At 38.4% G+C, this 13,838-nt stretch overlaps 1 protein-coding gene across 2 annotated transcripts; it reads left to right on the forward strand.

The window, feature by feature from the left end:
* The first annotated feature begins 7,463 nt into the window (after window positions 1–7,463).
* LOC121799897 (homeobox-leucine zipper protein HAT4-like) lies at window positions 7,464–8,966 on the forward strand. Of its 2 annotated transcripts, none has more exons than XM_042199413.1 (4): window positions 7,464–7,802; window positions 7,959–8,254; window positions 8,347–8,426; window positions 8,509–8,966. In XM_042199413.1, the coding sequence occupies exons 1-4, from the start codon at window positions 7,619–7,621 to the stop codon at window positions 8,810–8,812; spliced, it is 864 nt and encodes a 287-aa protein (XP_042055347.1). In that variant the 5' UTR covers window positions 7,464–7,618; the 3' UTR covers window positions 8,813–8,966. The 2 variants fall into 2 exon arrangements, with proteins under 2 accessions (XP_042055347.1, XP_042055349.1); XM_042199415.1 differs by having other exon boundaries at window positions 7,476–7,802; window positions 7,965–8,254.
* The last annotated feature ends 4,872 nt before the right edge of the window (window positions 8,967–13,838 follow it).

Raw genomic sequence — 13,838 nt, forward strand, 5'->3', positions numbered from 1 at the left:
AAACTACTATTTGCGGGCCCCACTGTACTTTTTTACTCCATTCTTTAACTAAGGAACGGAACCTGCAACCCTCCGTTTCTTATCCATTCCTTAACCGTTCCTTAAATTACTATTCATTCAATTTCATTTCTTATTTTTATTTCCAACCCAATTCAATTAAAACAAACACACTTTATTAAATAAAATAAACTTACAACATAAAATTCGTAAAAAAAACATAATTTAATAATTTCCTAAAAAATAAAAATACACAATTTTAATAATTTCATCCGCCAAAGTTTGCTCAAATGTGCTCAATTAGATCCTGTTGGAGTTGGGTGTGGGCGCTAGAGTCGCGTGTCCTTGCACGAATAGATAACCGTTCTTGTATAGACGGATGCACTCCACTTCGAGGCGGACTACTTGCGGTTGAGCTTCCGGGGATTCAGGGTCGAACCAATTTCCCGCCTCGGGTCCTTCGTCTAGGACAATCATGTTGTGCATGATTACATACGGGAGCGTCGTTGGGGCGGCGCGGCTTCTTCCGCCTCCCGTCGTCGATCTTCTTCAAGTGATTGTTCCAATATTTGACGCATTTGTTCAAAAGGATCCATTAGTTTGATTAAATTTGGGAGAAGAAAAACAGAGTTGATTTGAAATGAAAATTGGGGTGGAAATAGAGATGATTTGAGAGGAATAGATGTGTGTTTGTGAGTGAAATGAGTATGAAATAGGAGTATTTATAGAGTAAATAAATTAAAAATAAATAAATAATAAATAAAAACGGATACAAAAAAACGGTAACAATACCGTTGCAATTTTTTTTTATTAAATTCGATTTTTTTTTTAAAAAATGAATTATTGCGTCACCGTAGCGAAACCCACTCGCGGGGCAGCGAGTGGGCGTCACGTGTCGAATGAGAGCCTGCCACGTCGCCTCGGCGCGTGGCGGAACGTGTCGTGCCGTGTGCCGCGGCAACGACACCCGGAACGACATCGACACGGAATGGCGACGAAACGGCGGCTGCAACGCGTGCCGCCGCGGAACCGTTCTTCAGGAACGGCATAGGCACCGCAACGGCACAACGTTACGGGTGCTCTAAGAGCGATTCCGATGCGTGATTTGAATTACAAATTACCTAGAAGGGCAAAATAGGAAAATGAATAATGAGATTTAGAGCATTGACCGGCTCATGTGGGTTTGACCAGATGTGCACGTGTGGGTACACGTATGCTACACGTGTGCCATGCTGTAGTTGGGATGTTGTTGGTGGAACCCATCTAGGATGCACATGACTCTTAATAATGTTGTTTCCAACTTGTTATTCTTAATTAAATTGAGATTAACTACCCCTAACTGCATATGATTAGCCATTATTGTTTCTCAATTTAATTAATCTCATTATTTAAATAATTGTTGTATGAACGAACTCTACTTGAGACTCGATTTGTGGAATCTTCTCACTTCATCAAATAATTGCGTTATTTACTAATGGTGATTAAATGTAACAACTACAACCTCAGGTGCATATATATGTACTAGTTTATGCCAAAACCACTATAATTAACAGTACCCATAATACGAGTAAACTCGTATCGGAGAATAATGGCGAGAAATCGCCCGATAAAGGAGGTCCGTTCGCGGAAGGAATTCCGTCGAGCAACCTATGAACAAAGACGGAACAAATACTCCTATTTATAATACTCCATAATAACTTAATTTAGTGATCAAGAAATAAGAAAGATACGCTAAATCAATAATATGTGAAATAATAGAGATATGAGAATATTCCGTAGATATACTCGTGTCAACCCATCATTAGACACACTTTCTCAATCAATTTTCAAAATGCACATATTTTATACTAGTAATTTATTTGTATGGTTTAGATTTCTTTTTAGTTATTAATAACTTATCACATTTGAATTGAATTGATATAACTTAGTCAATATCTCTTGTTTAAATCTAGCCTTATAAGATGTTATGTAGCATAAGTTATTCTTAATAATTTATGAAGATCAAATAATTATCTGACTTACTTAATTACTTTAGACATAGTAATTAGTTAATATTGCTAATATATCACAACCCTAATTCATTTTAAAAGCAAAACATAAAATTGCAATATAAAAATATTTAATTCTTGACCGACTTCCTACATCGTAAGTAGTAAAAGAATCGAGATATTAATACAAATTGGTCTTTTAAACACCTCAAAAATTGGATTAACAACCTAAATTATAAAGCATGGGTTAATTTTTACCTTAATGATTTGACGTAATGAGGTAACCAGTCGAAGCAAAATGACGAAATTGACCTTAAACGCATGTGACTAGGTTTTCTGTCTAGTTCTTCTTAAAATCAGTTAGATTACTGTTTTTAAGGAATTTAAGTTTTAAAATGATGCATGTTGTGCCTTTGGGAAGCCTACATAGGTATTATAATGATGCATGCTCAATATATATAATTGAAACCTAAGCAACATGTAATAAAATAATAGGGTTGCAATGATTATTGACATGAAGCATTGTTTAAAGTAAAATATTTGAAAGCTTGTAGTAGTTGTCAAATTCTATTAGTATTTTCATACTACATATATTCTGATATATTTGTATATTCACCGACTAATATATAGTATCTCTTCTTCTCTTATTTTATTTTATTTTATTTTTGAGATATTTTACTAACATGTGGGTTTCCCACCAATTTCTTAATAATACTATTAAATTTTTATTATTATTCTTTATTAAAGAGGACTTGCAACTGCAAATATATACTCTATCATCCAAGAATGAAAAGTTGATAGTTACCCTCGAACAAAAAACGAATGAAACTGATAGCCGATTTATAATTTCCAAATGCAAAGAATGATTGTAATCCATTGAATATTACTAACAATTCAATACCATCTTTCTCAAGTTACTTTTAGTAATCCATTTTATGATTTATAATTGAATAATAGTACTTCAAAGACGATATCCTTGTCTCTTACTTTATAAAGAGGGTTCAAATGATGCGTTTAATTGGGTTATCAAATATTGTGGTTCTCATATAATTGTTGTTATTATTTTGACATGACTATTAATCGGATATAAATAAGACCTTTTCTTATTTTGTTGTCCCAATCATGGGTATATATAAGAGGTGAACCATCATATAAATATATTCTAGAACTGAATTTACCATCTTTGTATACATAACAAAATAAAAATGAGTATGACCCCACTTCATGTATCAACTTTCCATGGCCATAGTGATGTTGTTCTGATCACCAATAATAAAGTGTCGGAATGAATGAAAAGAAAGAAAATAAAAGAAAAGTCATATATATATAGTGAATTATTGTTGACAACGATCGGTACTTTAGTTCTCTGCAATTAACTTCTTTATCTTCTTAGTTGTGTCAATTATTTAAGCTTTATTATTCAATCAACAGATAGAAAGTAATGAGTGGATGAATAACTTTCAAACAAGAAAAATAAATTATGAAAGATTGATGAGTATTTTATTATTGTCAATAATGTTGCGGCTAGCTAGAGGTCTCATCACTATTATACCAAATACTAATATTTTGGGATGTTAGAAAGAATCTGATGATATTGATCTTTCCAGCTTAGGCAACATCGATACATATATTCTTTTTTTAATCTGAATAAATCTTAATTTAATACTCCTATAGGACCATATTATAATGATCTACACCATAATGTGACGACCTAGCTACGTAAACTAGTTGCTTAATTGATTAAAAATTATATTCAATACTAACATGTATATATCGATTTCAATACTAATGTAACTATTTAAATTTTGGCAGATAGGTTTTTGCGAAAAAATGGAGAAGTCTTATGTTGAGACATACTTATAACTAACTTGATTGGGTAAAAAAACATTCACCCACAAATATTAATTTTCAACAATCATGACATATACGTATATAGTATCCATTCTATATAATTAAGTAACTATAATAATGAGTTATTAAATAACAACCCTAATAAATGTGAATAGATAGAAAGATGGTGGTGGGATTAAATAGAGTTGAACATGATGAAAAAGAAAACGCATCTTACATATCTATCACTTCATTTTATTTGAAGGAGGAATTAGAAAGAGAAGGGAAGGGCATGTGAAGATGGTAGGGAAGCACTTATTAAGATGTGGAATTTGATGAGCAATCAAATCAAAGGAATTAGGGGTGGACACGTTATAATACTAATATTGATTGAATTTTTCATAAAATTAGTAGTAAAAAATGGCCCAAAATTTTTATAAAAAAACTTCTTAATAATTGAAAAAATGAAAGGAAGATTATTAGTCCAAAAATGAAGATATTGAAATGAGGTGGGAGTGTGGGGCCAGGTTCACACGCAGATCACGTGGGGGGAGCCTCGTACAGCATCCAAGCGGGTAGTTGTCGGATACGGAATGTGGATGCATAATTGGGGAACACGTGGGGCAGCTGCTAGCACGCGCCCACACTCAATCATCACCCAAAATCTTGTCGGACCACTTGTGTTATTATTATTATTATTATTATGGGGACATATTATTGGGGCATCCATTCCATAATCATTTTCTTCATCACCAATCATCCTAACTTTCCGGAATTTACAATTTTTTGTTTGGACAAGTATTCAAAATTTAAGAGCAATATAAATACTCCATCTCTCCTCCTACAGGGACATGCCCAATTTATCCAACACATATTTTAATACATAATTGATAGAGAACGAGATATAAAAAGAAAAGTATTATTAGTAGATAACGAATATCACTTCAATAGAAAGAAAATGCTTATCAAAATTTAAAAATATTTATTTTTATAGAACGGGCTAAAAAGAAAAGTATATACGCTAGGAAAGAAAGAGTAATAAATAAAATAAAAGATTTAAATTAGTAATCCCCTCCCCATAAAAGACCTCACACTTACATGGAACGAGGATTTACTAACTTATTCATGCATGTAGTAACTATATTCAAACTATTCAATGCATATGTATATATTAATGGCGAGTTAAAGTAAAAAGAAAATAAAAAATCGACATCTACATTAAAATTGGATTAAAATTGCAACAGTAGCGCCCCCACCATATATAGCCAATCAAAGTCCCAAAAAGGTAAAAACTCAAACCACAAAGATCTTTACATCTAAGTAAGAAAACATAAACAGTTAAAAAAATTAATTGATTATTCATTTAATATAAGTCTTGCGATTATAATGTTTTCTTTATTGTGGTTCTTCAGTTTCATCTACGAACCTCAATTTCATACTATTAGATTGTAGCATCATTAATTCATTGTGAAGGGATAAATTGTTGAAAAATTTATAAATATTTTGATTTGGATCCAAAAATTCATCTGAAAACAAGATGATTCATGCTAATGTATACTCTGTAACGCATATTTTAGGAAGCTTTTTGTTTGACAGATTTCAGAACAAACCTACATGAAGATATCATGTTGGAAGAAAGCTTAAGATATCAAATATGGCTTGTTTTAGCTAAGGAGGATAATCTCGTGTTGCATATTAAGTTCGTGTTGTTTTCATATCACACGATAATTTGATGTGCAATTTGTGTCTGTATAGCATATTAGTATAATATGATAATAATATTATATATTGTTATATAGTATCATTATATAATATATAAATTTATATCCTAATAAGGATTTGAAGTTTAAGTGGCACGTCTACATGTCTCGTACCAATACAAATGTAATCATAACATTTTTGTAAATCATGGTTGGTTTTATTACGTCGAGTTGACACGATAATAACATGATATTTAGTACAAATTGTGTGCCACAATTACCGGTGGAGTATAAAAAATATTATAAAAAACTTTAAAAATCCTTGTTGGTCAATCAAAATGCATTGAAAACAGGAAAGATATGAATTATCATTTTATTAAATCACATTATTATCGCTTCGACACAATAATGACCTAATATGTATGAATTATGTGTCATAATTATGTATGAATTATGAATTATGTGTCATAATTACAGACAGATATATTCAATATAAAACTTAAAATATTATACACTACTTTAGAACACTTTTTGGGTAAATAAAGATGCATTGAAACGGGAAATATCTCTGGCCTTGTTAACATCTCATGGGCAAATAAAACTCTTTAATACACTTCCTATATATTAGTAACATAATAACACAATGGCCATGCTAGTTTGATTCAAATAATTGCAGGTGGATTTTGTGAAGGCCAATATGCATCTTCACATCACATTAGTAATGGATTCAAATCAAATATGATACTATGATAAATCTGGAAGTTGGAATATAAAAGTAAATCTGATTTTATAATTAAAAAGTGAAGATATTCTGTAGTAGAGAGTAGATTTTGTAGCAGAAATATGTAGATTTAAAATCTTCCATAACACTTAACACCATCTTATAATTGACAACTATCACAATAAACTCCACCAAGTTGTCTTAAAAAGCAAAAGAAAAATGCCTCCATTATTAAGACATCAACATTGGGAATGCTTTACCGATTGAGTAGCATTTGTAGTGGAAAATGTGTCTAAATTTTTTTGTACTATCATAACAACCCATCCAAAAATATACTATTGTCATTTCAAATTTCCCCTAAACTAAATACATCCCACAAAAATATACTCTGAACTTTTGCCCATATAGTTTCTCGTACCAAAATAATTATTGCCAGAAAAAGAAGTTCATAATCGATTTTTCTACCAAAATAAAAATATATCTGAGGTTGTATTTCATTTTAAATTTCCAATTTTTCAAACGAGTGAGAACAAAATACAAGAAAATGTGCAGAGTGAAGTCATTTTTGACTGATTCATTATTCTCCTAGCCTCATAAAATATACCATCTAATTAAGTAGCATTTGCCCCAAAAATCTTAAAGTATGGCTCGTCTCTCAACTTTAAAAATCAATTAAAAGATCACGATGTTTGATTTATTTTTAATCATCCCATGGTAAAAGAATACAATCATTTGCGTGTAATACATCATGGAACTATTCGGTTTGCAAGATTATATATCATGATTAAATATATATTTGGTTTATGAGATTGATTCTCACAACTTAATCCTAGATAAATAATCATATGATAATTAGTTATGAGAAACAAGCGACATCTATTTATATTTTTCATCCAGATAATATTATTTTCTTTATGAATAGATAATATAGTTTAATGAATTGACGGTGAGATTCACAAATGACTTTACTGACTTTTACCATAAAATTTCAGTATTAAATAATTAAATATAAATTTATATTTCAAAATTTTCTTAATCACGTTATGATTATTTTCGGCATTTGGGGAAAGAAAAAAACCATGATTGATGAGATAACAAGGGCGTCCCACTTCAGTCCCCGGTCAATGTGGTCGGTCTCCACCAATCATAATCTCTCTCTCTATCTCTACTTTCTCTCTCTCACACACGCACGCACGCGCAAGCTCAAACATAAATAATTGTAGAATCCACACCTCTTTCTTTCTTTATATAACAATAACACCATTTTCATCTCTGCATCTCAGCAAAGCCATTCTTTGTTAAACAAAGCACTTTCTTTTTTCCTTCCCAATTCATCCTTTTCCCTTTTGCAAGATCAAGATTCTTCAGCTGCGATTAAGAAAATGATGGTTCAGAAAGATCAAGAGCTGGGATTGAGTTTGAGTCTCAGTTACCCTCCGCAAAAGAGGGCAGATGTTTCAACTGCAAGTCCACTCCACCTCAATCTCATGCCTTCTTCGTCTTCACCCTCTCCTTTCACCATCAACACCAACACCAATTCCTGGACTCAAGCCTTCACCTCTTCAGGTTTGTTTCATTCATCTCCACATTTCTTTTCTCACTTACTGCTTTTGCCTTTTCAGCTTTATCCAGAAAAGGGCAAAATAGGAAAAAGATGAAAAAAAAGAGAATACTGCAATTTTTTTTTCATATTTACAAAAACTCAGATCCGATTACTGATAGATGCAGATCGGAGAGGTGAGGAGACGAGATCGTTTTTGAAGGGAATCGACGTGAACTGCCTACCCGAGACGGCGGAGGAGGCGGCCGCGGAGGAAGAGGAAGGCGGAGTCTCCTCCCCAAACAGCACCATCTCCAGCCTCAGCGGCAAGCGCAGCGAGCGCGAAGATCACGACGGTTTCTCCCGCGGAATCAGCGACGAAGAGGACGCCGAGAACGCCAGGAAGAAGCTCCGCCTCTCCAAGGATCAATCCGCCGTTCTCGAGGAAAGCTTCAAAGAGCACAGCACACTCAATCCAGTAAGTTCAAATATCCATCCATAAATTTTGCCCCCTTTTTTGCCCTAATTGATGAATTAAGCTGGCATATCGACGATTGCTTGCATCCGCAGAAGCAAAAAATGGCTCTGGCGAAGAGATTAGGGCTCAGGCCGAGGCAGATCGAAGTCTGGTTTCAAAACAGAAGAGCAAGGTCAGTTCGTATCAATTTGGTCCTTTTTCTCAACTGCAACATTAAATTCAAAGGCATTGAGATCTGATAGTTGAATATGCAGGACGAAATTGAAGCAAACAGAGGTGGATTGCGAATTTCTAAAGAGATGCTGCGAGAATTTGACAGAGGAAAACAGGAGGCTGCAGAAGGAGGTGCAAGAGCTGCGATCGCTGAAGCTCTCTCCGCAGCTCTACATGCAAATGACGCCACCAACAACTCTCACAATGTGCCCTTCTTGCGAGAGAGTGGCGCTGCCCTCCGCCGCCGATCCCATCGCCGCCGCTCAGCCGCGGCCGATTCCGTTCAATCCGTGGCCGGCTGCCCCTCGCTGCAGGCCTTTCGATGCTATGCAATCTAGATCGTGATTTGATCCCGTTTATTCATATATTTTTTTGGAGTTTAGTAGATTCATCTTTTTAGTACTGATTTTGCTTGTTCTTCTTCTTGAGATTATTAATCTTTGGATGTAAATTGGCTTCAGATGATCAAATTTTAGTGGAATAGTTGAGAATTGTGAAAGTTTTCAGTTTTGAACTAACAACAATACAATGGGAACAATATGATTAGTTGTTCTAGTTCTGGTATCGTGCAAACTATATGCATATTCTTTTATACTACCAATTTTTGTATTTTTGTGACATGAAGTGCAAAAAAAAAACTAAGCAAGAAAAACAAGAGTTTTGAGAAGTTGTTGTTTGATGATTGGCGAATTTTTGATGGTAATAAATGCAGGTAATAAATATAGATCACGACACAGAAAGTTACGTGGTTCGATTTACTGAGGTAAATCTACGTCCACGGGAAGAAAGGAGGGCAAATTTGTATTGCTTGATCTGGATTACAGCTTACAATACTGACTTGCTATATGAGATTCGATATCTAGAGAGCTTAACCCTTCTCTATCTGATCTAAGTTCTATTTATACATTTGAACCAAGATCGTGGCTTGCAGGTTGACAACTGCTTCATACCACTAGATAGATCGTGGGTGTAGTGGAGGTCGTGGAGGTCCTGCATGGGTCCACTATCTCCTTGTTCGGTCGAATACTGAGACCGAACTGCTGAACTTTGCCGATCAGCTTTTGCCGATCTGAGAGTAGAGCTTGATTGGTTCTTTTGCCGATCTGAGAGTAGAGCTTGATTGGTTGGCTTTTACCGAGCTGTAGGCTGCGACCGAACTCTTTGGTTGTGCCGAACCGAACTGAACTCTTTGGTCGTGCCGAACTGATACTCTTTCTTGGGTTTTGGGCTAATGGGCCGTCACTGCTATTGGGCTCGCCATTAGGGTTTAGTTGTTTAGTTCGTACCCCATCACTACCCCCCCGAAAAGCGAAGTGAATCACTTCGGCATTTTGGATGAGTGTAAGGGGGAGGCTGACGTCAGGGGACGTGCCATGCGCGTGTCTGCATTAAATGCGATAGCAAATCCGGCCGTTGAATCCAGAAAAAGGGGGATTTGAAACGGCGCTACGGATTTGAAATGCCTCTGTGAATCTGATAAATATTACCATTTTCCATCATTGGAACACTTTTGCTATTGTTTCTTCTGCATTCTCTCTCTTTTGCGCAAAATTTCCTTCCGCTCCTTCAAGAATTTCTTCAGAACTTCTTCAGACTTTCAAAGAGTAAGAATCATGTCTTCTTCTTCTTCTTCTGAGTCAGGTAGCGGTAGGAAAGGGGGTAAGGGATCTTCTAGCCGGAAAGAGTCCGGGGAGAAGACCGTAGAATACTTTCACAACATCTTGAGTAAGGACACTGTGATATCCCTACACGGAAAATATCTTCTTCCCGGGGGGAAGGTGGTGATTCCCGACGACGATCATAGGGCTAACTCGCCGCCGGAGGGTTATGCCACCGTTTACGAAGCCTGCTTAGAATGCGGGCTTCGTTTCCCTCTTCCCCCACCTTTTGTAGAGCTTCTTGATTTTTTCCAACTCCCTTTAGGTCAGGTGACTCCGAATTCTTGGAGGCACTTATCGGCCTTTGCTGCCGAACTGCGTAGGCTAGATAAGGATCTGTCTCTGAGGGCAATCCTTAATTTCTTCCAGTTTAAGAGGAAGGGATCTTGGTTTTACTTGATCCCTTTACAGCCCTTTAGAGCCTTTTGTAAAACCAAATGGCCGAAATGGCAAAATCGTTTCTTTTTTTATAATAGGACTTCGGCTTCGGACTTTTCCTGGAGAGGGCCGAAGTCCGTTATTTCTCATCCTCGGGTAGAACCGTTGGACGAGCTCGAGGCCGAGCTCAATAAGATTCCCATGATTAGGAAGCAGTACTTGGAGTCTGAGCTCGTCAAGGGCGACTTCGTGTTCGACTCCTCGTCTTCGGACGACGAGACTGAGGGTGAGGATTTCTTTTTTATGCATTACTGCCTTGACGACAAAAACTAACCTTGTTTTCTTGCTTTTTGGCAGTGAACTTGCTAAACAAGCTCGGTCGCAAATCCTCCGAATCTAAGGAACCGGAGAGGCCGAAAACCACCAGCTCGGCGTCTGATGCCGAGAAGAATCCGAAGAGGCAAAAGACCTCTTCGGATCCAAAGAAGCCGGAGTCGACTTCGGCAAAGGGGAAGGCGAAGCTTCAGAAGCCCCCAAGAGCGCCAGAGAAAGACATGGTCTTGGCGCCTCCTTCGGAACATATCTGTGAGCCCGTTTTATGGCCCACGGACTTCGCCGAGGTGAATTCTCTTCTTGATTTTCTGGCCTTGCTTTTTTCCTGTATTTTTTGTGGCCCCTCGGTTGACTTTTTCCTTTTTCCATTTTCAGAGGAACGATATGCTCAGCAAGCTCGTCGCAGTTGAACTCTCTAAAGCGTCCAGCGACTATGCTGAGATGCAGAGGAAGTTGACTGCTGCTCGTCTCCAGGCCGAACAGGCTAGGGCAGACTTTGAGAAGGCAAGGGCTGCTAGGATCTCGGCTCAGGATGAGGCACAGCGGGCAAAAAACGAGCTCATTATCCAGAGAGAGCAGTCGAAACAGAGGGAGGCTGCTGCCGTGGTTGCCCAAGGGGAGGCTCTCCGTGCTTTCGCGGAGAAACTCTTTTTGAGCAATCAATTTTTGGCCTTTGTCGGTGATCTGCTGAAACTGATGACCGATAATGCTGAGCAGGGACCCGAAGTCGTCCTGCCGCTGTATGGCCGAGAAATTGCAGCTCGTCTCCAGAGTCTGCCGCTCCTTGACGAGCTCGCGTCTTCCTCGGTCCTGCTTTCTGCTGACCGAGTCCGTAATTGCCGAGCTGACCGGGACGAGAACATGGAGGCCATCTTTGCCTCCTTGGGACCTGTTTCACCCGCTCCAATTTTCCAAGGAGAGGGTGAGCAGGAAAACGAGGCCGGCAAGGAGACCGAGCAGCCGGATCGGCAGACCGGCGACGGGCAGGCCGAGCAGGAGGTGCAGCAGATCGGCTATGGGGGCGCCGAGCAGGCTGGGGGGAGTAGGGAGGCTGAGGCTGAAGCCGAGGTGGTCAAGGAGGGAGAAGCTGAAACCCGGAGGGGAGCCGGAGATGAAACTGGAGGAGTATGATTTCATCTCCCTTCTCTTAGTTTAGTTTCTTTCTTCCTTCTTGTAAAATGGCCTTGAAGCCCTCCTTGTGTAAAAATTTTTTTTCTTATGAATGAAAAAATTTTCTTTCTACACTCGTGTCTTCGTATGGCTTTTCTTGATCTCTTTTACTCCTGTTGTGGTTTACTGCCTGCTCGGTAAGCTGAAATGCCGAACTGACCTAGCTGCTTTGTATTCTTTAACTCTAAGGAGCTGGAGGTACCTTACTGGAAGCGGCTATACTCTTCGGCTTTAAACGAAGCTGAGAAAAAAGCCATAGAGGACCAGATGAAGTATGACGAACTCTTGGCTCGTTCAGTGGAGCTGGAGTCCGACAATAAGGACTTAGAGTCCATAAGGAAGGATCTGGAGGCCGAGCTGGATATTGTCGTCGCTGAGAGGACTGCATATGAGGATTTCATCTGCGGACGCGGGGGAATGAGCATATCTGAAGTTCAGAATCAAGTTGATGAACTGTGGGAGGAGCTTCATGTACTCCGGAGGAACAATGCGCTGGAGAGCTCGGCTTGCCAACAAGTTGTGAAATCATTGCGGCGCTGGGCTTCTCGGTACGACATCATTCTTTCCCGGCGTCCTTCAATCGAGAGATTCCTTAGGCATTTCCCGCCAACAGATGCTCACACTCCAGCTCAAACCTCTGATCCACTTGCTCAAAATCCTACTCCAAATCAGCAGCGAACTCAGGAGCAACCGGAAACGTCAAGACGAGAACGGACTCAGGAGCAACCGGAAACGTCAAGACAAGGACGGACTGAAGTTCGTAGAGGAGCTGTGATTATGAGTGAGCAAGATCAACAAATGCTTCGTGAAGAGACTCTTCGCCGCCGAGGTGCCAGAACTTCCCGGACTCAGGGAAGAGGCGGTAGGTCGATCAGAGCATCTCGTCGACCTGCTTATTCTTCAGCTGCCCGGAACGCCCGAACTCGGCTTCACGAGGATTTTTTGAATAGGTGGCTCAACTTTAGCAACCGTGGACAGTAGAATAGTCCTTTGTAATAGCGTAACGCCTTCTCGTAGGGCAGCGGAGTTGTATGCCGAACAAGACTTAATAAATGAAATTTTTTTCATTTCGCTTCTATCACTGCGTACTTACAGTTCAGCGATTTTATTTCGCTTCTATCACTGCGTACTTACAGTTCAGCGATTTTTTATTTCATTTATTGTACTCGTCCTCGGTCTTATGAAGTAAACTTCTTTGACCGGACTCGTCCTCGGTCTTATGAAGTAAACTTCTTTGACCGGACTCGTCTTTGGTCTTATGAAGTGAACTTCTTTGACCGGACTCGTCCTTGGTCTTATGAAGTAAACTTCCTTGACCGGACTTAGTCCTCGGTCTTATGAAATAAACTTCTTTGACCGGACTTGGTTTGTGTCCTAATTTGGCGAGTTTTATCGCTTGGATCGGACTTTCCCTTTGTTAACCGAAGTGGTCTTATGAAGTAAAATCTTCTTTGACCGGACTTGGTTTGTGTCCTAATTTGGCGAGTTTTATCGCTCGGATCGGACTTTCCCTTTGTCCTAATTTGGCGAGTTTTATCGCTCGGATCGGACTTTCCCTTTTTGCAGTTCGTTTCAGACGAACTGCTTGTTTCTTAAGCTGAATTGTGGAGTCTTGTATCTTCCTGAGAAGCTTGGACTCACAATTGTCTTTAATACATGTTCTAAAAAGGGGATCAGCCTTTAAAGAACAAGATACCTCAGTAACATTTGTAAGAGACGACACGCACATAGAGAGACAACGCACATAAAGACAAATAAAAAAGACGAAAAAGGTTTTAAACTTTTATAAAACGACAAGCATGAAAAACAAGTAAAAAACAAAGAAAGCACAT

This window comes from Salvia splendens, chromosome 4, assembly GCF_004379255.2.
Source record: "Salvia splendens isolate huo1 chromosome 4, SspV2, whole genome shotgun sequence".
Classification (NCBI taxonomy): domain Eukaryota; kingdom Viridiplantae; phylum Streptophyta; class Magnoliopsida; order Lamiales; family Lamiaceae; genus Salvia; species Salvia splendens.